This window comes from Bubalus kerabau, chromosome 1 (assembly GCF_029407905.1).
Source record: "Bubalus kerabau isolate K-KA32 ecotype Philippines breed swamp buffalo chromosome 1, PCC_UOA_SB_1v2, whole genome shotgun sequence".
In the NCBI taxonomy this organism is placed as follows: Eukaryota; Metazoa; Chordata; class Mammalia; order Artiodactyla; family Bovidae; genus Bubalus; species Bubalus kerabau.
The window spans coordinates 216549996-216575718 of NC_073624.1; the positions used below are offsets into that span (position 1 = coordinate 216549996).

General features: G+C 45.2%; 1 protein-coding gene and 1 long non-coding RNA gene across 2 annotated transcripts in view; one reads left to right on the plus strand and one right to left on the minus strand.

Moving 5' to 3' along the window:
• TRPC7 (transient receptor potential cation channel subfamily C member 7) overlaps positions 1-25723 on the minus strand; it is a 144100-nt gene that overhangs the window by 22844 nt on the left and 95533 nt on the right. The window contains exons 6-7 of the mRNA XM_055549354.1: positions 22716-22949; positions 10858-11122 (exon numbers count right to left, since the gene is read on the minus strand). Of these exons, the coding sequence (XP_055405329.1) occupies positions 10858-11122; positions 22716-22949 (499 nt within the window). The remainder of the gene's footprint in view (positions 1-10857; positions 11123-22715; positions 22950-25723) is intronic.
• LOC129632815 (uncharacterized) lies at positions 22974-25127 on the plus strand. Its single transcript, XR_008704676.1, has 2 exons — positions 22974-23227; positions 24717-25127. It is a non-coding gene; the product is annotated as an uncharacterized LOC129632815 (long non-coding RNA).

Sequence of the window (25723 nt, forward strand, 5' to 3'; positions counted from 1 at the left end):
GGGTGGTCAGGGCAGGAGTGTCCAGTGCCTGAGGAAGTCTGGACTGCACCCCTGCCACGCTCCTCTGATTCACCTCTTGGTTTATCCTGGGCCCTGAATGAGGGGTGATGTAGATGGTCCAGTAGTTGCGGAGTCTGGCCCCAGAATCAGGGCAGAGGAACTGGCGTGCACAGAGCCTGGATTGATTCATGCTGAGGGCCCACCCCTCTCCCTGGGAGCCTGGTTGCTCCTTGAGGGCAGAGCTGTGTTTCCTTCCTCCTTTACGTCCCAGACCTAGTGCAGAACTTGGTATACTGAAGATACTCAATAAACCCATGGTCCTTTGAACGAGTCCCCACTGCACATTCCGATTTCCTGCTACTGAGCCCAGTGTTGAGGGGAAGCTCTGGTGAAGAAGTCAGAGTGCAGGTTCTGTGTCTGACTGTGAGCTTTTGGCTAAATAATGTAGCCTCTCTGTGGCTCATTTTTTCTAGCTTCAGAATGGGAAAACAATCTCTACCTCATAGGGTTGTGGTGACGATTAAATGAGTTAATGGAATGCTTGTGAGGTACACAAAATACTGCCTGGCACCTAACTAATGTGCAACAAATGTGGCTAATGTTAGCATGGTCCTCCCCCGCCCCTACCACCCCCCAACCCTTAGCTGCAAAGGCTCCAGCATCAGGTTGACTTTCATACCCTACCATCAATTCTCAGAATAATCCTTTAAAACTATGAATCAGATCTTATCTCTTTTCCTTAACAGCTTTCCATAGGCTAACAATTTGAATCTAGTCACCCAGCTGGGGCTCCCCTGACCTCAGGCTGGCTCACCCCTCACTCAGGGTCCTTGTCCCTCTGCCTGGATCCCCCTTCCCCTTCCTCCCCACATGGCTGTCCCCCGCATTCTTCTCAGCTGTTAAACTTTAACCTTAATTGTCACCTGGTCAGGTCAGCCTTCTCTGACCATGTCTGAAGGAGGTCCTTTCCTGATTATTATCTCAGATGGTAAAGAATCTGCCTGCAATGCAGGAGACCTGGGCTCAATCCCTGGTCAGGGAAGATCCCCTGGAGAAGGAAATACCACTCCAGTATTCTTGCCTGGAGAATCCCATGGACAGAGGAGCCTGGCGGGCTATAGTCCATGGGGTCACAAGACACGACTGAGGGACTAACACTTTCACTTTCATGATGTTTCTATTTCCTTCCTAGCTCTTAGCACTTAATTTAAAATGTTCTGGGACTTCTCTGGCGCTCCAGTGGTTAAGTCTCTGCCCTTCCGATGCAAGAGTGTGGATTTGATCCCTATTTGGGGGACAAAGATCCCACATGCCATGTGGCATGGCCAAAAATGTTCTCATTTCTTTTTGTTTATTTTTTATAACCATCAACATCATTTTACCTCTTTTCCCATTCACAGAGCATTGTGACCTCCAGGGGGTCATGACTTGCTCACGGCTCTTCCCCCAATGCCCAGAACAACGCGCGGCTCACAGTGGGGTCTCAGGAGACATCTTTCATCAGTGAATGATTGAAGCTGGGAAACCGAGGCATGCTGTGAGTTGTCTTAGCCAGCTTGCCTCAGACTCACCTCGTAGCTAGCTGTTTTTCTGTTAATATTCTAGAGCGAGCCCTGGACAGTCCAGTTTTCTGTCACTCTGTCACTTTGAAGAATGACAGGTAGACCTTATTTCCATCCTAGAGTTGCATTTTGGTGAATAAAAGGTTGAAATTTCCTTGTTTAAGATGTTGCAAGTCAGCCTGAGAATAAGAGAGAGGAGTGCCTGCAAATACGCTCTGAAGGCGTCATCCAAAAAAGCACATTTCCTGTGTTCCGTCAAGTCTTTTTGCAGGCTCTTGGCCTGTTACAGAAGCTCAAAGGTACCAGGCTTTAAGAATTCAGGTCATGAATAAACATGAGGAGAGGGTATAAATAAACATTATACGATAGCAGAATGTCTGCTGTAATAGGTATAATCATTTTTCTAAAGTAGCTCAGGGAAAGATATATATTTTTATCACTTCTTGGAGGATTATGTGTAGATAAATTATTAGGCCAAAATTATTATTTTTTTTGACACATAAAGGTTATTCCCAGATGCCCAGCCTTTCTGAGCCTGACCTGAGCCCCAGCATTGACCACTGCCATCTCCTCCATCAAGTCTTCAATCTCTCTGGGCTAGTTTCCTCACATGAAAATGGGTACAATGAGCTCTCTCATCCCCTCCAAACCCTTCAGCCTAACTTGAATGTATAAGATGAAAGGTGAGATGATAACTTCCAAACATGATACAGTACATTGATAACACTTCCATACTGGGGGTGCCCATATTGCAACATGGATCCGGCACCCTGGGAAAACCTCTCCTCCACAGAGCCCAGGAGGCTGACCCTGCTCCACTTTCCCACCTGCAAACTCACTCCGCGTGCTCGGTACAAGGAACATAGCAGAGGCCACGGTCCCATGATGCTGTTCTGATTCTCCTGACTGGCTGCTGGTTAAGTGAGTTGCATGAGGGTAGACAACGCCATTCAACCTCAGCTGCCCCAGGAGGTCCTCCTCTGCAGGCAGGCCCTTCTTGCAGATGTGGCCCTTTGCTCTCAGGAGGCCCTTCTGGCTCATCACTCCCTTCTGGATGTTTCTGGGCCTATATGGCTCACCAAACCATCTCCCTTTCCTCCCTTCCTTGGGTCAGGGAAGTCTCAGGCTCTTCTGTTTACAAAGCACAATATGACACTTTTAGCTTAAGAGCCCTTTTCACCCCTTCAGCAGGTCTCTACTTGTCCCTTGGTACTGAGGATGGGCTTTCCTCAAGGCCCCCATTGCTCTTCCAGTCCTTTAGGACATGGACCACTTCACCCATGCTTCCGGAAGGTAGTCTGGAGTGTCTTCCTTCAGCTCTGCTGGGTGTGGGTTCTGGGAAAGGCCAAACAAAGCCCCTATTCCTTTCCCCAGTTACTAGGAACTTACCCTCTTCCCCATGATACCCTTTTGGTTCTCTTTCTACGTACTTCTAGGGCCTAATCAACATTAGAACCTGAGAACATCCTCCTCTCACCCCGCCCACACACCCTGCCATGCAGGCAGCCACCGTGACTCATCCACTCTAACCTCCTTCTCCATTGATCTTCTCCATCCTGGCTGCCACTCCTTAGCACGGGCTTGCATCCTCTCATATTGTGGTTCCTGCCACGGCCTCTTCATGGATCCGTCAGTTCCCTTCGGAGCTGCATTTCTTCCAGAACATTTGCTCAGTTGCACATATGCCCTCATTCCTGTGACTGTTTGATTAATATCTGTCTTCCCAATCAGTCTGCAAGTTCCATGAGTATTTCTGCTCATTATAAAACCCCCTTTGGAGAAGGAAATGGCAACCCACTCCCATATCTTGTCTGGAAAATCCCATGGATGGAGGAGCCTGGTGGCTATAGTCCATGGGGTCGCAAAGAGTTGGACATGACTGAGCGACTAACACATTCCCAACCTGTCTGCAAGTTCCATGAGTATTTCTGCTCATTATAGAACCCCCAGCACCAAGCTCAGGCCAAAAGTCCCTTCCTTCGCCTTCCAACCCACCCTTTACAATATTGTCACAGTGTTCTTGCTGGAGGCAGATAAAACCATCTTCCTCTTTTTAAAAAGGCCTTAGAGATGCTGACACCCTATTGGGACTTACTTCTAAAGACCATCACAGTCTAGCTCCTGATGGATTATCTGATTGAATTTTCCACTATTTCCCCAAACTCTCACCTACTTGCCTACTTTCTTTTCACAAAAGTTTACTCTTCAATGCACCATAGGCTCTTAAGACAACACTTAGCGTTCTAACTATAGGCTGCAACAGATGTTATGGCAGCGGATCCAGATGTTTAAACAGGAAAGGAATAGAGATCACCACTGCCTCAGGCACAGGGAACATTTGCTCAGTTGCACTTATGCCCTCATTCCTGTGACTGATTAATACCTGTCTTCCCAATCAGTCTGCAAGCTTACCTTTGGGCAGATTTCTTAATTGCTCCTTGACCAGGGGGCTCTCCCCTCTTTGTTTTTACCTTCTCGAGTTTCTTCTGCTTCTCTTTCTGCATAAGTGCCTTATCTCATCCATCCCCTTGGCCTGTTTCTTGGGCTGCTTCAGGGGCTTCTTCTTGCCACCTTTTGTGGCCTAACATGCTATTTGTTGTCCCTTCCCCAGACCTTGCCACTGGAAGCGGCTTTTGCTATTGTTAAGAAAATTCTCTCATATTATGAGGCGTTGAAACATCTGAACAAATCCAAATCAGGGGAATGAGGCAGCTGCTTTCTCCACTTAAAAAAAGTGCTCAGCTCCTTTACCTTAAACAGGCCTCCATGATCCTCTGTTTAGGGTCACCCCCTCCACGAAGCCTTCCCTGACCCTGCCAGGCAGATTTTAGTGCTTCCTCCTCACTGGGCTGCCCGAGTACCCTTTGATCACATGGTGTAAATAACTGATGCCCCTACCCTTTGTTGAAATTCCCTACTTGTCTATGAGTTCCTCAAAGATGGGAAGATTATATTATTGATCTTTCTAACCTCAGGGCCAAACACAGGACTTGGCATGGAGTAGCTGCTCCAAAACATGTGTCAAATGAATGAGCACAGTTTGGAATAGAAACATGCTTTACCCAGGGACAATCACAGGCTGCTTATTGAGAGTGGAGATATGTAGAATCATCAAGCTCCTAAGGACAATCAAAATCTGAATTTAATATGCCAGTCTTTAGTATTTAGTGTCATAGGAAAGTGACCCAACTTTTAAAGACACTTAGCTTCTACCTTGGGAGAAGGCGATGGCACCCCATTCCAGTACTCTTGCCTGGAAAATCCCACGGATGGAGGAGCCTGGTAGGCTGCAGTCCATGGGGTCACTAAGAGTTGGACACAACTGAGCGACTTCACTTTCACTTTTCACTTTCATGCATTGGAGAAGGAAATGGCAACCCACTCCAGTGTTCTTGCCTGGAGAATCCCAGGGATGGGGGAGCCTGGTGGGCTGCTGTCTATGGGGTCCCACAGAGTCGGACACGACTGAAGCAACTTAGCAGCAGCAGCTTCTACCTTGGAGCACAGACTCTGGTGTGGGAGTGGGGAAATTTTAGATCAAAAGGTGAAAGAGAGGCCTGAAGCCATGCAGATCTGGGTCCAAATCCTTTTCTTGGTTCTGTGGTCTTGGGCAAGTCCATCTCACAGAGCCTCAGTTTCTTGGTAGCAGTGTCTGTGTTATTCCATAGTTGTGTGGATTAAATGAGAGGGCAGATCATGTGTTTGTCATGAGCTGTTCAGCAGCAGGTGGTACAGTGGCCCTGGGGTGTGGTATGTGTGGGCAGAGTCTCAGGGAGCCCTTCCTCAGCCCCAGGGCTTGCCTCCTGGCTCTCTGGAGGGAGGAGCTGGCTTTCCTGCAGCCCCACTGAGGTGGCTGGAGCTGACTCAATGCCTTCTGCCCCTGGTGTGCATATGAATTTCTGTACATAGAGTATGGAAACTTTCCACGAGTATCATAGAAAACAGAAGCTTCTAATTTTGCCCAGCACTGCTGAAGTTCCTTTTGGTAAAATGATTCCTCAGAAACGAAATAACCTTAAGAGAGGTTATTTTTCTATTAGAAATGTCTCAACTCAGCTATGCTATGAAGTTGACTCCACGACAGCCTGTAGAAAAGATCGGCTGGGATCCTTTTTGAGGGTCTGGGTCTACATTTAATCTCCAATCAAAACTAAGTGGGGGAGGCCAAGTTCACCCAAAGGGAAGACCAGAAGCCCATCCTGGGCCGTGTTAGCGAGCCCTTCACTTCCCTGCCCTGGGTCCCCTCGTTGCCCCCAGCTCCTTCTATTTTTTGGGTACCTGTCCTACCACAGTTGCCCGTTGGAGTATAGGGAAGCCCACCCTTTCCCTTGGCATTCTCATCCAGCTGTATGTCACTAGTGAGCCAAGGATTTTTATCTCTCTTTTTCCAACACTGTAACTAGAGTGCTGGATCCCAAGGTTTCCATATGACCTCTAAGCAGAAAAGCTTTGCTTTATGGAATATGTGCATTCCAACAAAGGGGGCTGCAAAACAAAACTCCAGAGAGCAAATCCTGTGTGTCTACTGATTTCCATGATCACATCAAAGATATGTTCCCAATAAGAACACTATTTCTAACAATTGGAATTGAGAACTTTAAGACTTTTTGAAAGAAAATGCATTTTCAGGTGATTTCACTTCCACTTCCTTACCCTTGTCTCAGGACACTTAGGTTTCATGCTCTGAGAGCGTGAAGCTGGCCTGCACAGCTTCTCCCCCTCCCCTCTGGCCGTCTGCAGTATCTAACAGAAATGACTTAGACACAGTGAGCTGCCGGCAGGTGCCTGTCTATCATGGGCAGACAAGCCCAGCTCACTACCCAGCGGCCTATGCACACATGCCCCTGTTCTTGCACCTCCCTGAATGCCAGCTCCTGACACTGGAGCCACTGTGAAACGTAAGCAGACCTTTGGTTCTGAAGGTAAAGGAAGCAGGAAAGTTGGGAACTGCTCCTAGGATTTGACTGCTGACCATGCTCTCTGCTGGGATCTGGCTACCTATTCTGACTTCATAGGGCTTGAAATTCTCTCAGTAAGACTCTCACTTTGTTCAACAAGGGCTTTGCTGGTGGCTTAGACAGTAAAGAATCTGCCTGAAATGCAGGAGATCTGGGTTTGATCCCAGGGTCGGGAAGATCCCATGGAGAAGGGAATGGCTACCCACTCCAGTATTCTTGCTTGGAGAATCCCATGGACAGAGGAGCCTGGTGGAGTATAGTCCATGGGGCCGCCAAGAGTTGGACATGACTGAGCACATAAGCGTAGACACGTAACCCAGTGGGATTCGAGTGGGACTGGCTCTTATGAGCTGGCCTGGGCCCCATCCCGAGGTGAACAGGCAGCTTATGGGACAGTGCTCTGTTGCTTCCTAATGGCTGACTCCCAAAGTGGAACCTGAACAGCCCTTAGGGACCCAAGCTGTCCTTGAACATGGCTGGGGTGGGGTTACAGGGGCAAAGATGGGGGGGTACCTGTAGTGTGCTCCAGCCCAAATTTCCCTTCTGTAGGGTTGAGTCTTCTGACTATAAAAACAGATGAGAGGATCCATGCTACCCTAAAGCTCTAAAGTCCACAGACAGAGGGCCCCTGGGGGTGGGCCAAGGGAGCATTCTGAGTGGGGCAGAGTGGCCTGGGTACGGGCGGCTGTGAAGCATTCACCAAGGGAGTCATTCAGCTTTATTGTCAGTCTTGCAGTCACTCAGAGTAGCTCTGAGTCCCCTAAGTCATGAGAATCCTTTATCCTCCTGTGGCTCTTTGAGTATCAAGAAAATCTTGGGTTGGGGGGTGGGTGTGGGTGTGTGATATGCTCCAGAGAGCAGTCAAAAGGTAAGATATGACATTTACAAAAATCCATTCTTTCCTCTCCACTTCACTGCTCTATTGACTGTTTCCCTGTTCAATCAAATCCTATTCACAGCTTCACATCCCCTTTTAGGGGCTGCCAAGGTGATAAATATCCTGTCCTTTCTTCACTATGCTTGCTGCTGCCATGCCTTTTCCTCTCCCTTGCCCATCCTGGAGGGCCTGGATCCTTTTTGCTTGGGTCTCTCATGTCTACAGAATCTCTCTTCAGTTCCCAGCACCTGGGACAAACCAAGTGCTTTGGCCCCTCCTCCTGCTCTCCTTTCCCCATGACGTGTCCTGATGCCAAAGACTCCCTTCTCTAGATTGGTTGTGTGTGTCCAGCTGAGAATTGTGGCCCCATCAGCCCTACTCTTGGACCTTCCCTGGTAGCTCAGTTGGTAAAGAATCCGCCTGCAATGAAGGAGACCCTAGTTTGATCCCTGGGTTAGGAAAATCCTCTGGAGAAGGGATAGGCTACCCACACTAGTATTCTTGGGCTTCCCTGGTGGCTCAGCTGGTAAAGAATCCGCCTGCAATGCAGGAGACACCAGGTTGATTCCTGTGTCGGGAAGATCCTCTGGAGAAGGGATAGGCTACCCACTGCAGTATTCTGGCCTGGAGAATTCCATGACTGTAGAGTCCATGGGGTCTTAAAGAGTTGGACATGACCGAGTGACTTTCACTCACAACCCTACTGCTAAGTTATGACCTTGTTCATGTCCCAGGTGTCATGATAGTGACTTTTGGAGGAACCATGGGCCAACAGTACAGCTTCCTTGTAGGGGGAGCAAAGGGGGATTGCACAGAACACCCAGGGAGGAGAAAGGAGACAGTGGTACCCATGCTCACATTCCCAGTTGATTGCTTACTCTACTGTTTTGAATTTGCCTTGCTTTCTCCTGTGGGTTCCCTCATGCTTGTTTATGAAGGGTTTAGTGAGCAATGCTGTGTACAAGGCGTCATCCTAGACTGAAAACACAGGAAGAACATCAGGGCCTGACCACAGAGGGTCAGAGCCCTTGTGTTATTGACTGACGTCTTGACTTGATGTCAGTAAACAGCACATCCCACCCTGGGTGCATACAGTTAGCCTTGCCTCTAGCAGATCCAGAGCAAAATTTGCTTTTGGGTGAGTCAAGCTTATTTCACCCCTTCAACAGCTCATCACCCAGTGTTGGAGTGCTATAAAGTAGTCAACCTGACTCACTAATGCATTTGGCCTGACCTGGTGAATAGCTGGTAGGCTAGGTCCCTGTCCAGAAAGGGTCCTAGGAAGTCAGTACCCACGTGTCCTTTCTTGTAGCTCAATCTGGGCCCTCCTCCTCATCCACCCCCTCCTCCTCCTTATCCACCATCTCCACTATTATCACTGACTGAAGGCTTATTATATGCCAAGCACTATATTCACTGTCTTTGTTTTGGATCCTTACAACAATCCTGTGAAGATGGCCTTCTTGATGTTGTCCTTTCAGACCTGGGGACATGAATGCCCTGGGGCCGGGGTGGGGTGGGGAATGAAGTACTCGCCCAGGACCACACAACCCGTAGAGAAGAGCTCAGACTGTCAGACTGAAACCTAGTCTGTCTGAGCCGAGGGTGCAGTGGGCTGAGACGCACAGCCAGCCACCCTTGGGTACCTTTCTCAGCACTGGGCCAGGCCCCGGCTCTCTGTGAACACACACTGATTCTTTGCCTCAGAGAGTAACAGCTTCTGTGCTTCAGCAGCTCCCGGGGACCCACCTTTCTAGGCAGTTCCACTTGGGCTGAGCAGTGCAGTCTGCAATTCAGAGCTGAGGGGCATGGGGTCCATTGCACTCTGTCTGGGTTCTTCAAATCACGGACCTTCCTTTGAAGGGTGATTTCTCTGGGAGAGGAGCCAAGTGGAGGTCCTACCACAAGGTGGGACCTGCTCAGGGAGTCTGCATGGTGTGGCTCCACCCTTGTCACTGGTTGAAAAAAAAATTCCAGCCCCCTTGGGGCTTCTTGGGGACCCATGTCAGCAAGAGTTTAGCCCTGTTGGTCCCAGCTACCCTGCTTGTGGCTGGAGACCTGACTGTCCTTCTGTCTAGACTCTGGATGGAAGCCATGAAGGCTGGGAGCAATTCTGGAACGAGATGAGCCTGGGGCAGGGCCTGGACTGGACTTCAGGCACTTTACAGAACTGCTTTGTTTATTTGTGAAGGTATTTATGAACCTTATTGTGAGGTCTTTATGAGCCTTATTTCCATTTTGCCAGTGAGGACACAGAGGCTCAGACAAATCAAGTGACCTGGCTTAAAGTCATTAGCTACTAAAAGACCATGCCAGGATGTAAACTCAGATTCACCAGATTCTTCTACTAACCACTGCTCAGTGCTACCGAGGACCCTCCGGGAGACCACCCAGCATCCCCCAGAAGGGAGGAGTTCCAGGTCTTTGTGGACATCGGCTTGGTGAGCTCTGTCCCCACCCTGGGGTGGGGGTGGGGTTGGGGGAGGCCAAGGCATTGCTCGCTCTGCCTGCAGCAAGCAGCTCCTTTAGGACCCCGAGGTTAGTTGGCCTGACAAGCACCTTGTCTCAGGTCACTCCACCTCCTCTTGCCTCCCCTGCCTGGGCCTTCTGTGCTGCTGAGGCATGTAATGCTGCAGAACTCTCTTGCTGCCTGTACACAGCACTGGTCTGCCCAGTCAGGCATGGAGAGCTGCGGAGCTGTGCCCACAGGCAGACTTGTGTGGATATGGCTTCCCCAGGGGCTAACCTGGAAGTGTTAGGTTTGTGAATGTCCTGTTGAGTAAATTTGACTAATGAGAGAAAGCAGGTGGGAAAGATGTGGCTGATAAATTCTCTAATTCTATCCTGATGGGCTCTTCTGCAATGCAGCACTGTACGTCTCACTGTAGAGGTCCTTCATGACCAAGCTGTGGGTCTTGGTAGATGGTGGCCCAATCGGCAACATGTATGTGCTTTCCCTCCTCCCATATGCCATTTTCTTTTTTCCTTCTATCTTAGTTCATTTGGATTGCAACTCCTCCTCTCCAATGAAATGTTGGCATGCAAAACTTGCCCAGGGCTTTGCTTTCTAGATAACACAGATTAAGCTAATTGTAATAGTAATAATTCCGTTTATTTTACTATGTGGCAGCTAAATCACCGTATTGAATCCTCACACTATCCTTATTAAGCAGGTATTAGTAGTTGCCTAATTTTAAAGATGAGGAAACTAAGACTCAAAGAAGTTAAGGAACATGCTCTTGGCCACATAGCATGTAAGATGTAAGTGAACGTTTAACGTAGCTCTTCCGTTCTTCCAATACCAGAACCTGAACTTGAAACCACCCTTGACTAAAGTCACCTATAACCTTTAGAAATGCCAGGGAAACCTGAGTCTCCTGCAAGGAACCACCTGCAAGAGGCTGCCAAGGATGCCTGGGGAGCCGGGGTGCTCCTCAGGAGAGGGCTCTGGGATACTCACGTTGTAAACGCTGGGTTGTACTTTGCACCTCGGTAGTAGGAGTACAGATTGAACATCCCAATCATGAAGGCCACAAATACCATGATGAAAATGACCATAAACTTGAAGATATCTTTCACGGTTCTCCCCAGGGAGATCTGCAGAGGCCCAAAACTCTCATTGGCTGGCAGGATGTATGCGATTCGAGAGAAGCTCAGCACGACAGCTATCGCGTATAGCCCTTCTGATATGATCTGAGGGTCTGAAGGCCACCACTTGTCCCTGGCTGAAAGAAAACAAGCTGGGTTACTCACTGGGCCACAGGATCTGCTCTGGGAGAGAAACCAGTTAGGTATCTGTAGAGGCCTCTGACCTCATCACTTGTCTGCCTGCCCTTGTCTTTAATCCCAGTACACTGAAGGTGCCACCCTCCCTCTTGGAATATGCTGGCTCATCTATCTAGAGCACCCTCCCCTCACTTCAATCCCAGTCTTCCTTCAAGACTCTGCTCTAGTGTCATCTCTTTTGGGAAGTCCTCTGTGCCCCCTCCGCCACAACCCCACCCCCCTCCTGGGCAGCCTCCCTGTCCCCCTCTCTGCTCCCACGGCAGCCTGTGTACTCTCTTGTCATGGCCCTGACCATGCTGCTTGCTAGCCTGTCTTCCTTCCCAGGGTTGGAGCTCTGTAAGCAGGGGCTGTCCCATCACAAGAAGGTGGTGGTGAGGAGCATAGACCTAGGCATGACCTAGGAAGACCTGAGGTTGAAAGTGGCCTTTCTAGACAGTGGCTAACATTTTTTTTTCCTTTGAAATCTTTTATTGTCACTTAAATTTTTAAAAAATATTTTAATTTTATTGGAGTATAGTTAATTTATAATGTTGTGTTAGTCTCAAGTATACAGCAAAGTGATTCAGTCATACATATTTTTTTTAATATTCTCTTCTCATATAGGTTATCACAGAATATTGCGTGGAGTTCCCTACTGTACAGCATCTATCTTATATATCAGTTCAGTTCAGTTCAGTTGCTCAGTCGTGTCCGACTCTTCGCGACCCCATGAATCGCAGCACACCAGGCCTCCCTGTCCATCACCAACTCCTGGAGTTCACTCAGACTCACGTCCATCGAGTCAGTGATGCCATCCAGCCATCTCATCCTCTGTCGTCCCCTTCTCCTCCTGCCCCCAATCCCTCCCAGCATCAGAGTCTTTTCCAATGAGTCAACTCTTTGCATGAGGTGGCCAAAGTACTGGAGTTTCAGCTTTAGCATCATTCCCTCCAAAGAACTCCCAGGGCTGATCTCCTTCAGAATGGACTGGTTGGATCTCCTTGCAGTCCAAGGGACTCTCAAGAGTCTTCTCCAACACCACACTTCAAAAGCATCAATTCTTCAGCGCTCAGCCTTCTTCACAGTCCAACTCTCACATCCATACATGACCACAGGAAAAACCATAGCCTTGACTAGATGGACCTTTGTTGGCAAAGTAATGTCTCTGCTTTTGAATATGCTATCTAGGTTGGACATAACTTTCCTTCCAAGGAGTATGCGTCTTTTAATTTCATGGCTGCAGTCACCATCTGCAGTGATTTTGGAGCCCAAAAAATAAAGTCTGACACTGTTCCCACTATTTCCCCATCTATTTCCCATGAAGTGATGGGACTGGATGCCATGATCTTTGTTTTCTGAATGTTGAGCTTTAAGCCAACTTTTTCACTCTCTTCTTTCACTTTCATCAAGAGGCTTTTGAGTTCCTCTTCACTTTCTGCCATAAGGGTGGTGTCATCTGCATATCTGAGGTTATTGATATTTCTCCCGGCAATCTTGATTCCAGCTTGTGTTTCTTCCAGTCCAGCGTTTCTCATAATGTACTCTGCATATAAGTTAAATAAGCAGGGTGACAATATACAGCCTTGACATACTCTTTTTCCTATTTGGAACCAGTCTGTTGTTCCATGTCCAGTTCTAACTGTTGCTTCCTGACCTGCATACAGATTTCTCAAGAGGCAGATCAGGTGGTCTGGTATTCCCATCTCTTTCAGAATTTTTCACAGTTTATTGTGATCCACACAGTCAAAGGCTTTGGCATAGTCAATAAAGCAGAAATAGATGTTTTTCTGGAACTCTCTTGCTTTTTCCATGATCCAGCGGATGTTGGCAATTGGATCTCTGGTTCCTCTGCCTTTTCTTATTTTCATTCCAAGCTCCTGATTTGTCCCTCTCCTCTTTGGTAACCATAAGTTTGTATTTTATATCTGTAAGTCTGCTTCTATTTTATAAATAACTTGATTTGTATCTTTAAAAAAATTAGATTCCACATATGAGTGTTATATGATATTTGTCTTTCTTTGACATACTTAGTATGATAATCTCTAGATCCATCTATATTGCAGTAAATGGCATTATTTTCTTTTTTATGGCTCAGTAACAGTCCATTGTGTATATGTACCACAAAATCACTGCAGATGGTGACTGCAGCCATGAAATTAAAAGATGCTTACTCCTTGGAAGGAAAGTTATGACCAACCTAGGTAGCATATTCAAAAGCAGAGACATTACTTTGCCAACAAAGGTCCGTCTAGTCAAGGCTATGGTTTTTCCAGTGATCATGTATGGATGTGAGAGTTGGACTGTGAAGAAGGCTGAGCACCAAAGAATTGATGCTTTTGAAGTGTGGTGTTGGAGAAGACTCTTGGGAGTCCCTTGGATTGCAAGGAGATCTAACCAGTCCATTCTGAAGGAGATCAGCCCTGGGATTTCTTTGGAAGGAATGATGCTGAAGCTGAAACTCCAGTACTTTGGCCACCTCATGCGAAGAGTTGACTCATTGGAAAAGACTCTGATGCTGGGAGGAATTGGGGGCAGGAGGAGAAGGGGACGACAGAGGATGAGATGGCTGGATGGCATCACTGACTCGATGAACATGAGTCTGAGTGAACTCCAGGAGTTGGTGATGGACAGGGAGGCCTGGCGTGCTGCAGTTCATGGAGTCCAAAGAGTCGGACACGACTGAGCGATTGAACTGAATTGAACTGAACTGAACCACAATTTCTTTATTCATTCCTCTATCAACAGATGTTTAGGTTGCTTCCATGTCATGACTATTGTGAATCGTGCTGCAATGAACATTGGGGTGCATGTATCTTTTCAAATTAGGGTTTTCTCTGTGTATGTGACCAGGAGTGGGGTTGCTGGATTATATGGTAGTTCTAAGGTTTTTTTTTTTTTCATTTTACATTTGTTTTTAATTGGAGGATAATTGCATTACAATATTGTGTTGGTTTCTACCATATATCAGCATGAATCAGTCACAGGTATACATATGTCCCCTCCCTCCTGAAAACCTCCCTCTGCCTCCCACCGTCCCCCCACTCTAGGTTGTTACAGAGCACCTGACTGTAGCTCCCTGTGTCATACAGCGAGTTTCCACTGGCTATCTAATTTTGCACATGGATATGTATATGTTTCAATGCTACTCTCACAATCTGTCCCACCCTCTCCTTCCCCCACTGTGCCCACAGATCTGTTCTCTATGCCTGTGTCTATATTGCTGCCCTGAAAATAGGTTCATCAGTGCCATCTGTCGAGATTCCCTATATATGCATTAATATACAATATTTGTTTTTCTGACTTACTTCACTCCATACAATAGGCTCTAAGTTCATCTACTTCATTAGAACGAACTCAAGTGTGTTCCTTTTTATGGCTGAGTAATATCCCATTGTATGTACCACACATTCTTCATTCATTCATCCGCATCTGTTGGTGGACATCTAGGTGGCTTCCGTGTCCTAGCTATTGTGAATAGTGCTGCAGTGAACACTGCAGTACACGTGTCTTTCTCAATTACGGCTTCTTCAGGGTATATGCCCAGTAGTGGGATTGTTGGGTCATATGGTAGTTTTATTCCTAGTTAGTGATTGTACCCATTTATATTCCCACTATCAGTGTAGGTGGGTTCCCTTTTTTTCACACTCTCCAGCATTTGTTGTTTACAGACCTTTGATGATGGCCATTCTGACTGGAAAAAGTCAGTTTTCATTTTAACCTCAAAGAAAGGCAATGCCAAAGAATGTTCAAACTACTACACAATCCCACTCATTTCACATGCTAGCAAAGTAATGCTCAAAACTCTCCAAGCTAGGTTTCAGCAGTACATGAACCGAGAACTTCCAGATGTTCAAGCTAAATTTAGGAAAGGCAGAGGAACCAGAGATCAAATTGCTAACATTCATTGGATCATAGAAAAAGCAAAAGAATTCCAGAAAAACATCTATTTTTGCCTCATTGACTATGCTAAAGCCTTTGACAGTGTGGATCACAACAAACTGGAAAATTTTAAAGAGATGGGAGTACCAGACCACCTTACCTGCCTCCTGAGTAACCTGTATGCAGGTCAAGAAGCAACAGTTAGAACCAGACATGGAACAATAGGCTGGTTCCAAATTGGGAAAAGAGTACATCAAGACTGTGTATTGTCACCTTGCTTATTTAACTTATATGCAGAGTACATCATGTGAAATGCTGGGCTGGATGAAGCACAAGCTGGAATCAAGATTGCAGGGAGATATATATCCATAACCTCAGATGTGAGGATGACACCACCCTTATGGTAGAAGGTGAAGAGGAACTAAAGACCCTCTTGATGAAGGTAAAAGAGGAGAGTGGAAAAGCTGTCTTAAAGCTCAACATTCAGAAAACTAAGATCGTGGCAACTGGTCCCATCACTTCATGGCAAATAGATGGGGAAACCATGGAAACAGTGAGAGACTTTATTTTTAGGGGCTCCAAAATCACTGCAGGTGGTGACTGCAGCCATGAAATTAAAAGACACTTGCTGCTTGGAAGAAAAGCTATGACCAACCTAGACAGCATATTATAAAGCAGAAACATTACTTTGCCAACAGAGGTCCATCTGTCCATAGTCAAAGCTATGGTTTTCCAGTAGTCTTGTATGGATGTGAGAGTTGGACCATAAAGAAAGCTGAGTGCCAAAGAACTGATGCTTTTGAACTGTGGTGTTGGAGAAGACTCTTGAGAGTCCATTGGACTGCAAGGAGATCAAACCAGTCAATCCTAAAGGAAATCAGTCCTGAATATTCATTGGAAGTATTGAGGCTGAAGCTAAAGCTCCAATGCTTTGCCATCTGATGCAAAGACCCGACTCATTGGAAAAGACGCTGATGCTGGGAAATATTGAAGGCAGGAGAAGGGGACAACAGAGGATGAGATGGCTGGATGGCATCACTGACTCAGTGGACATGAGTTTGAGCGGGCTCTGGGAGATGGTGAAGGACAGGGAAGCCTGGCTGCAGTCCATGGGGTTGCAAAGAGTCGGACACGACTGAGTGACTGAACAACAACAAAATTCTGACTGGTGTGAGGTAATACCTCATTGTAGTTTTGATTTGTATTTCTCTGATAATCAGTGATGTTGAGCATCTTTTTAAGTGCTTTTTGGCCATCTGTACTTTTTCTCTGGAGAGCTGTCTACTTAGATCTTCTGCCCAGTTTTGATTGGGTTGTTTTTATGACATAGAGCTGCATGAGCTTTTGTATATTTTGGAGATTAATCCCTTGTTATTTGCATTATTCGCAAATATTTTCTCCCATTCTGTAGATTGTGTTTTCATGTTGTTGATGGTTCCCTTTGCTGTACAGAAGCTTTTAAGTTGAACTGGGTCCCATTTGCTTATTTATGTTTTTATTTTCATTACTCTAGGAGGTGGATCAAAAAAAGATATTGCTATAATTTATGTCAAAGAATGTTCTGCCTATGTTTTCCTCCAAGGCCTTTATGGTGTCCAGCCTTACATGTAGGTCTTTGATCCATTTCGAGTTTATTCTTGTGTATGGTGTTAGAGAATGTTCTAATTTCATTCTTTGACATGTAGCTGTCCAGTTTACCCAGCACCACTTATTGAAGAGGCTGTCCAATGAACCTTGTAAGCTTCATTTTCCCCATCTGCAAACTGGGGATAATATCATCAACCTTACAGAACTATGATGAGGATGAAATAAAATCATATATGTAAAGTGCTTAGCTGGAAAACAAATTGCAGACCACCCAGGGCTCCCTGGGGACAAGGGTCTAGCCTACAGCAGGTGCTGCTAAATACTTGTTAAATGATTGAATGAAATCCTAACCACAAGTTTAGCCATAAATCAGAACAAATGAGCTCACATGGGGCCAGGAAGGGGCCTCCCTGGTGGCTCAGTGGTAAAGAATGTGGCTGCAATGCAGGAGTCACAGGAGACGCGCGTTCGATCCCTGGGTCGGGAAGATCCCCTGGAGGAGGGCATGACAACCTACTCCAGGATTCTTGCCTGGAGAATCCCCATGGACAGAGGAGCCTGGAGTGCTACAGTCCATAGGATCACAAAGAGTCAGACAGGACTGAAGTGACGACACACACGGGGGACAGGAATCTGAAGGTTCTTGCCTGAGAAGATGCTCCTGGGTTTTGTTTCCCAGACAGTGTGTGTCTGGGAGTTGCTCCTTGGGTGAGCTAAGGACCCAAAAGTGGTGACCAGTCATCCAGGATTGCTATGGCATCCCTGTTCCTCGTGGCAAGAGTCCTGGGACCTGTCCTGTGCTGGGGAGATCCTGCTTGTGGTCACTGGCGAGGGTCTGCACCACCATGCGTGTATTCCTACAGCAGAGCAAACCTGTACAGTATTCCTGTTGTAGTCCTGATGGTGTAGAGAGCAGCAGCGTTCTTTAGTAAGCTGCCTACTATGTGTCAAGACAGAAAACAGTGACTTTCAAGTGACAGTGGCACCTTCCTCCTAGGATGGTATGTGTTGGGGGGCATCCGTGGTCATCTCAGTGGCTGAATGGGAGTACTATTGGGATGCTAATATCCTGCAGTGTTCCAGACAGACCTGCTCCATGAGGATTGCCCTGCTGAACGAGTCAACTGCGTCCCTGTTGAGAAATACTAAGTGAAACTTAAATGGAGAAACACAGAGAAACCTAAATTAGCCCTTACACTTACATTAGCTGTAATTTTCACAACAGCCCTGTAGAGTAGGTACTATTATTGCCATTCTAAAGATTGGATTTGGGGTATGGGGTCCTTTTCAGAGCCAGATAAATGCAAATAGTAAGGATATTACATACTGATTTTTTGGCTCCCAAGGGAGATGGAAGAGGAAGGATTTTGTTCTTTATTTGCATAGACTCTGTCAAACAATTACAATAATAAAGGGTGGTAAGAGATCTGTAGTAAGGGAAGCCAGGCCTCTACTTGCCAGAGTTTCATGTAGTGCGTTCTAAATTATAAATGGAAAGAGATACATTTATGGACTTTGTGTCCTCATCAAGGTCATAACTCAGAGAAGTAGGGGACCAAATGATATTTTTCCAATACATCTGTTGCCCTCTCTATAGATAAATAGCACATTTGGATAGCATGAAATAGGACTCAGATTCTTCAAACAGACGCCAAAAGGAATTTTGTTTTTATCTCTCCCTAAAAGCATCTATTTCTGCTTTATTGACTATGCCAAAGCCTTTGACTGTGTGGATCACAATAAACTGTGGAAAATTCTGAAAGAGATGGGAATACCAGACAACCTGACCTGCCTCTTGAGAAACCTGTATGCAGGTCAGGAAGCAACAGTTAGAACTGGACATGGAACCACAGACTGGTTCCAAATAGGAAAAGGAGTACGTCAAGGCTGTATACTGTCACCCTGCTTATTTAACTTCTATGCAGAGTACATCATGAGAAAACGCTGGACTGGAAGAAACACAAGCTGGAATCAAGATTGCCGGGAGAAATATCAATAACCTCAGATATGCAGATGACACCACCCTTATGGCAGAAAGTGAAGAGGAACTCAAAAGCCTCTTGATGAAAGTGAAAGTGGAGAGTGAAAAAGTTGGCTTAAAGCTCAACATTCAGAAAACGAAGATCATGGCATCTGGTCCCATCACTTCATGGGAAATAGATGGGGAAATAGTGGAAACGGTGTCAGACTTTATTTTTTGGGCTCCAAAATCACTGCAGATGGTGACTGCAGCCATGAAATTAAAAGACGCTTACTCCTTGGAAGGAAAGTTATGTCCAACGTAGATAGCATATTCAAAAGCAGAGACATTATTTTGCCAACAAAGGTCTGTCTAGTCAAGGCTATGGTTTTTCCTGTGGTCATGTATGGATGTGAGAGTTGGACTATGAAGAAGGCTGAGTGCCGAAGAATTGATGCTTTTGAAGTATGGTGTTGGAGAAGACTCTTGAGAGTCCCTTGGACTGCAAGGAGATCCAACCAGTCCATTCTGAAGGAGATCAGCCCTGGGATTTCTTTGGAAGGAATGATGCTAAAGCTGAAACTCCAGTACTTTGGCCACCTCATGCGAAGAGTTGACTCATTGGAAAAGACTCTGATGCTGGGAGGAATTGGGGGCAAGAGGAGTAGGGGACGACAGAGGATGAGATGGCTGGATGGCATCACTGACTCGATGGACATGAGTCTGAGTGAACTCCAGGAGTTGGTGATGGACAGGGAGGCCTGGCGTGCTGCAATTCATGGGGTCGCAAAGAGTCAGACACGACTGAGCGACTGATCTGATCTGATCTGATAATTTATTATTTTAAACCTCAGCTGTAATAATAAAAGTCACTCCTGTAACCTGTTAAGATAGGTGTTATCTATTAAGATAATCTACTAAGATAGCTGTTATCAGATCCTAGTGACCTAGTCAGAAGTTTCAGTGAAAAGTATTCAAAAGCATCTACTTTATTGACTATGCCAAAGCCTTTGACTGTATGGATCACAACAAACTGTGGAAAATTCTTCAAGAGATGGGAATGCCAGACCACCTGACCTGCCTCCTGGGAAATCTGTATGCAGGTCAAGAAGCAACAGTTAGAAGTAGACATGGAACAACAGACTGGTTCCAAATTGGGAAAGGAGTACGTCAAGGCTGTATATTGTTACCCTGTTTATTTAACTTATATGCAGAGTACATCATAAGAAATGCTGGACTGGAAGAAGCACAAGCTGGAATCAAGATTGCTGGGAGAAATATCAATGACCTCAGATATGCAGATGACACCACCCTTATGGCAGAAAGCGAAGAACTAAAGAGCCTCTTGATGAAAGTGAAAGAGGAGAGTGAAAAATTTGGCTTAAAACTCAACATTCAGAAAACTAAGATTATGGCACTTGGTCCCATCACTTCATGGCAAATAGATGGGGAAACAGTGGAAGCAGTATCAGACTTTATTTTTGGGGGGGCTCCAAAATCACTGCAGATGGTGACTGCAGCCATGAAATTAAAAGATACTTGCTCCTTGGAAGAAAAGTTATGACCAACCTAGATAGTATATTAAAAAGCAGAGACATTACATTTTAACAAAGGTCCATCTAGTTAAAGCTATGGTTTTTCCAGTAGTCATGTATGGATGTGAGAGTTGAACTATAAAGGAAGCTGAGGGCCGAAGAACTGATGCTTTTTAACTGTGGTGTTGGAGAAGACTCTTGAGAGTCTTTTGGACAGCAAGGAGATCCAACCAGTCCATCCAAAAGGAAATCAGTCCCGAATATTCATTGGAAGGACTGATGCTGAAGCTAAAACTCCAGTAGTTTGGCCACCTGATGCGAAGAACTGACTCATTTGAAAAGACTCTGATGCTGAGAAAGCCTGACGGCAGGAGGAGAAGGGGATGACAGAGGATGAAATGGTTGGATGGCATCACCGACTCAATGGACATGAGTTTGAGTAAACTGTGAGAGTTCGTGATGGACAGGGAGGCCTGGTGTGCTGCAGTCCATGGGGTCACAAAGAGTTGGACACGACTGAGAGAATTTACTGAACTGATTCCATTTTTATTGGCTTTTAAGAGTTTTGATGGTTGTAAAAGTAAATTCGACAATTCAGACAAAGGAATTTTCCTCCTCTTGCAGCTGTTTCTAGGAAAAAAAAATTGCAACCTGAAAAACACCTGCCTTCTTGGTGCTGTAAAAGTTAGAAGGGACCACTGCTTGGATGACCACTAGAGGGCACTCTGCCTCCATAACTGGGGTACAAGCCAAGCCTTTGAGATGAAAAAGATTTCAAGGGCACAGGGTGAACCACAACGCAAGGGCAATAAAGTGCAAAGCTTTGGTCTGGGTGCGACTTTAATACAATCCATAAAGGGAATAGAAGTCATGAGTGAACAGTACTGTGGCTTAAATCACATCCCTAAGAAAAGTATTCAATGCAGTATCAAGATTCTCTCATCTTTCCTTAACGAACCCTGAGCAGCATAGAAGAGAAAATATACAAGCCCATGTTTTAAAAATGTCTGGATTTGCTAAATGAAGAGGGGATGATTTGTAATACTACAAGACTCCATTTCTTAATGGGGGGGGGGTTTTCCCACATTTACATTTAACATAATCTGCCTACCTCAATCTACATTGAATATGGGCAACAACTCAACGTTTATGTTAAGGGGCCAACCTTCTGCAGATCATTATTGAACTGGATCAAGACTCAGTGGTCACAGCACCATGTGGCTTTCATATAACAGGGACATTTGACACTCAAGCCTTCATGATGTAGCGGCTGCCACTGTAATGTCCAGCTAATTGACTGGTAACAACACATATCTATTGTTTCTTCTCCCCCACTCATCTTTCTCCTTTAGTACAGAAGATATAATGAGCAAGAAAATGACCCCAGAGATACTAGTGATAATAACTGTTACTATCAGTGAGCATTTAATATTTCAGGACACAGTGCAAAATTCTTCGTGTGTACTATCTTATTTAACCCTCAACACAAACTTTCTGACGTATGCCTTATCGCACTTTTACATAAAGGAAAATTGAGGGTCAGAAAAATTAAGCAAACAAGTCCTTACAGTAAGCTGCAGAAGTAGTATTTGAGTTCAGGTCTCTCTAACTCTAAAGCCTGGGAACATAAAGGCTATGCCATTCTGCATGGTTTTCATTTCATGTTGAACAAGGATCCCTTGCTATCCAAGGCAATCCTGTATTTCTGGGAACATTATAAACCATGCCATGAAAACCTGTTTCTTCATCAATAAAATAGGAACAACAAAAATAACCTTTCCATGGGATTGCAAGAACTGAAGTTTATAGTGTAAAATGTCTATACAGTTCCTGACATCTAAGTGGGTCCTCGATAAATGCTATAACTTTTATAACTCTTGGCGACCCCATGGACTGTAGCCTATCAGGGTCCTCTGTCCATGGGGTTCTCCAGGCAAGAATACTGGGGTGGGTTGCCATTTCTTTCTCTAGGGGATCTTCCCAACCCAGGGATCGAACCCGGGTCTCCCGCATTGCGGGTGGACGCTTTACCATCTGAACCAGCAAGGAAGCCATAACTCTTACTATTATTACTAAAAATTCAGTCTAGTACCTCACATTGTATGGCCTTGTGATTTGAAAGAATTAAGGCATCTTCTAAGAACATATCTTTCCATGAGAAAATAACTTTTGAACTGGGAAAGCAAGACTTATTCTTACACAGAACACATGGATCCAATATGGAAGGAAAAACTCCGGGATCCACATAAAAAATGAGATTTCTTCAAAAGAAAAAAAAGAAAAAAGAAAAGAATCTCACGGAGGCTCCAAGAGTCTTTCCAAAACAAATCCATCCTTTCCAACACAAATGGATACATTTCTCATAGTTATTAATTCCACATTCTATTGCTAGTTTATTGCAGGGACCAGGACTTCCTTGGGAGGTGGTGAGGAGTGTCTGCTTTGACAGCAGAAAAGACCATAGGGGGCCACAGGGACCTTATAAACCACCAACTGCCGAGCACCCAAGCTCCTGGCCACGCCCTGCAAACCAGCCAATCAACGTGCAGCAGAACACCTGCAGACTCATCCTCACCGCAACTTCTGACTCACCGTAGGTGAAGTAGGCCACTTCCGGCGGAAGCGAGACGTTGTTTAGTGTGTCGTCCTGCACGTGCTGGTCCACGTACAGCTGGGCCTCGCTGGCCTTCAGGAACGCCATGAACCTCGCTGTGAAGGAGGCCACGAAGATGGACAGCATCCCGAAATCCAGCAGGTTCCACAGGTGCAATACGTACTCCCGCGGCCCCTCCTCCCAGATTTCCTTGCATTCGGACCAGATCATTCCTGCGGGGGAGTGAGAAGGTCAGGCTCATTGTTTTTAGTTCTCAGGGTGTGTGTGACCATAGGGACCACGGAAGGAACCAGGGTGCAGGTGTAAATGTAATAAGCTCTTTGGAGCTTGGAATGTTGAGAGCCAGCAGCGCATAGAAATATGCTTTCAAAGGCAGATGTAGAGTTAGGAAAGTCTCAGGCTGCAAGAATTCGTGCCACCTGTCCTGCGTACAGATAAATCATCTCCAGGTGTGAGGAGAGAATTCTCATCTGTTGATAGATTCTTGGAGGTAATAATTAGAAATATAATGGCTGACGTTTGTATATTTTAAGAACTGGAAGGTTATAAGTAATCATACAGTTCTAAACTAAGTATTATGAAACTGACGTCCAGGAATGGGAAAGGGTTTTCTGAAGGTCCCACTTATGACCTAGAACCCAGTTCTCCTAATTCCCTGATTAACTTGCTTTCCTTTATATTTCTGTGAATGTTTCAGGTTCTTCCTGCCTCTCCTGCAGCTGTTTAGTTTTTGCTTTTTAATTTTTCCCTTACTCCTTTATAACATCTTCATTGTTGCATAGTATACAATGTAGAATTCAACAAGATGTTGCTAGCATCCCCACCCCGCCTCCAGGTCAGCCTCATGATGTCGCCTAGACTGATAACTCGAGTGTGTATACCAGCACCATCCAATATGGTAGCCACTAGTCACATGTGGATACTGAGCACTCCAAATGTGGCCAGTTAAATTGAGGGACGCTACACATAAAAGTGTAGACACACCAAATTTCAAAGACTTGATACAAAAAATGTAAAAATATTTCAACAATTAAAAAATCTCAATCATGTTGAAATACTAACATTTTAGATATATTGGGTTAGATAAAGTCTATTATTAATTTCAGCTTTAATAATGTAACTATTAGAAAATTTAAAATTAAATTGTGGCTTATGATGTGGCTTGCCTTATATTCGTATTGAATAGTGCTATTCTCTACCTTTATCTTCACTGATTATTAAAAGTAAATTGGTTTAGATGATTAAAAATAAATTATTCAGTAACATTTTGATAATAAACATTTTGTAATACACATATTTATTATCATATATACATACTGTGTACATATTATATGTATGTGTATTAACTCCCTCAAATCTTTACAATTATCCTATGAAGTGCATTCTGTTATTATCCCAGTTTTACAGTTAACATATCCTTAGCCATAGTGAGGATATTTGCCAGATTGGAGGCAGGAGATCTGAAATTTGAGTCTGGAAGGTCTGGCCCTAGCATCCATGCTCTTGACCACTATGGTCTTTGCTCCTCCAGGACATAGAATTGGGGTTGAAAGCAACTAATGAAGGAAAAGTCTTCCCTGGGGTCTCAGATGGTAAAGAATCTGCCTTACAATGCAGGAGACTGGTTCAATCCCTGGGTTGGGAAGATCTCCTGGAGGCGAGAATGGCTACCCACTCCAGTATTCTTACTTGGGAAATCCCATGGATAGAGGAGCCTGGCATTCTACAGCCTATGGGGTCACAAAGACTCAAGACTGAGCAACGAACACTTAATTAAGGAAAAAGACTCTTGAATGTTTTCTGATTAACATCAAAGAGTTTATAGCTACTCAGACATAGGAAAGATTTGATGCAGAACTAGCCCACTCTGTGTTATGCCACGTTACACGTCACCTGCTTACTTAGGTTAATCTGGTAAAAGAATCACTAACTGGTAGGTTAGTGAGACGATTCCAGCACACTGACCATGTTCCCTACAGGTTAACACCGCCAGCCTCTTGGCACCCTCCTGGCTCCTGAGCATCAAACATGGATGGCCTGTCTTCTCAGATTCCTCCTGCCTCTCCCACAGCTGTTTAGAGAAGTTGTGGCTTTGTTGAATGAAACAGATTCTAAGATCTGCACGTTTGTATCAAACTGGAGTCTCCGCAAAAGGAAATGACCCAAAACATTGAAAATCTTTTTACAAGACTCCCACCACCACACACACCTTGTCGTTCCCGCTTTTTATCTTCACAAAGCCTTACTTCCTAAGCTTACGCTTTGAAAATTTTTGTGGTAATTCAGTGAAGTAAAATTTCCTTAACACTGAAATGTACTTTCATCTGTGCCTGTTCAAATAGGTATTTAAAGTATGTTACAGGAAAAACCATTACAGCTGGAAAAAATAATGTTTGTTTCTTTCCTCTATGTGCCTGCCCCCTCCCCCTGATAATTAAAATTCCTAATGTCTTGGTGGACTGCTTTTAGCTGAGCACAAGGAAAATTACAGGCTATCAATTACCTTAATTCAGGAAGCCCTTGGTTCAGTTCTACCCTGGTCACTTATTGGGTGTGTAACCTTGGATAAGTTCCTTGATTTTCTTGAAATTTTGATGTAATTTCCAGCACTAAAAGTTCTGTAAATCTGAAATGCAAATTATTTACAGTAAACTGACTTTTCTTACCAACATAGAGGCACCTCATTGGGGATTGCAAAGCATTTCCTCCATGGTCCAGTGCCCACGTCAGTCTTCCCAGATTTGCATATTAACTTACCCAGACTAATTTAAATTATTCCAAGGCCATGAGTAAAAGTAGCATGGGCCCAAGGGTTTGAGCAACAGGAATGCTTAACAAAAAAAGAAATGTGTGAAATTAAGTACTTTAGTGAGTGAAATTAGGTTTCCTGCTTCCAAGGTGCTGAGGGTAGTTCAGCGTTTTATATCCAAGCTGAGCCCCCTGGACTCCTGCCCCTAGCATGTCAGTCCGATGAGTATATACAGCC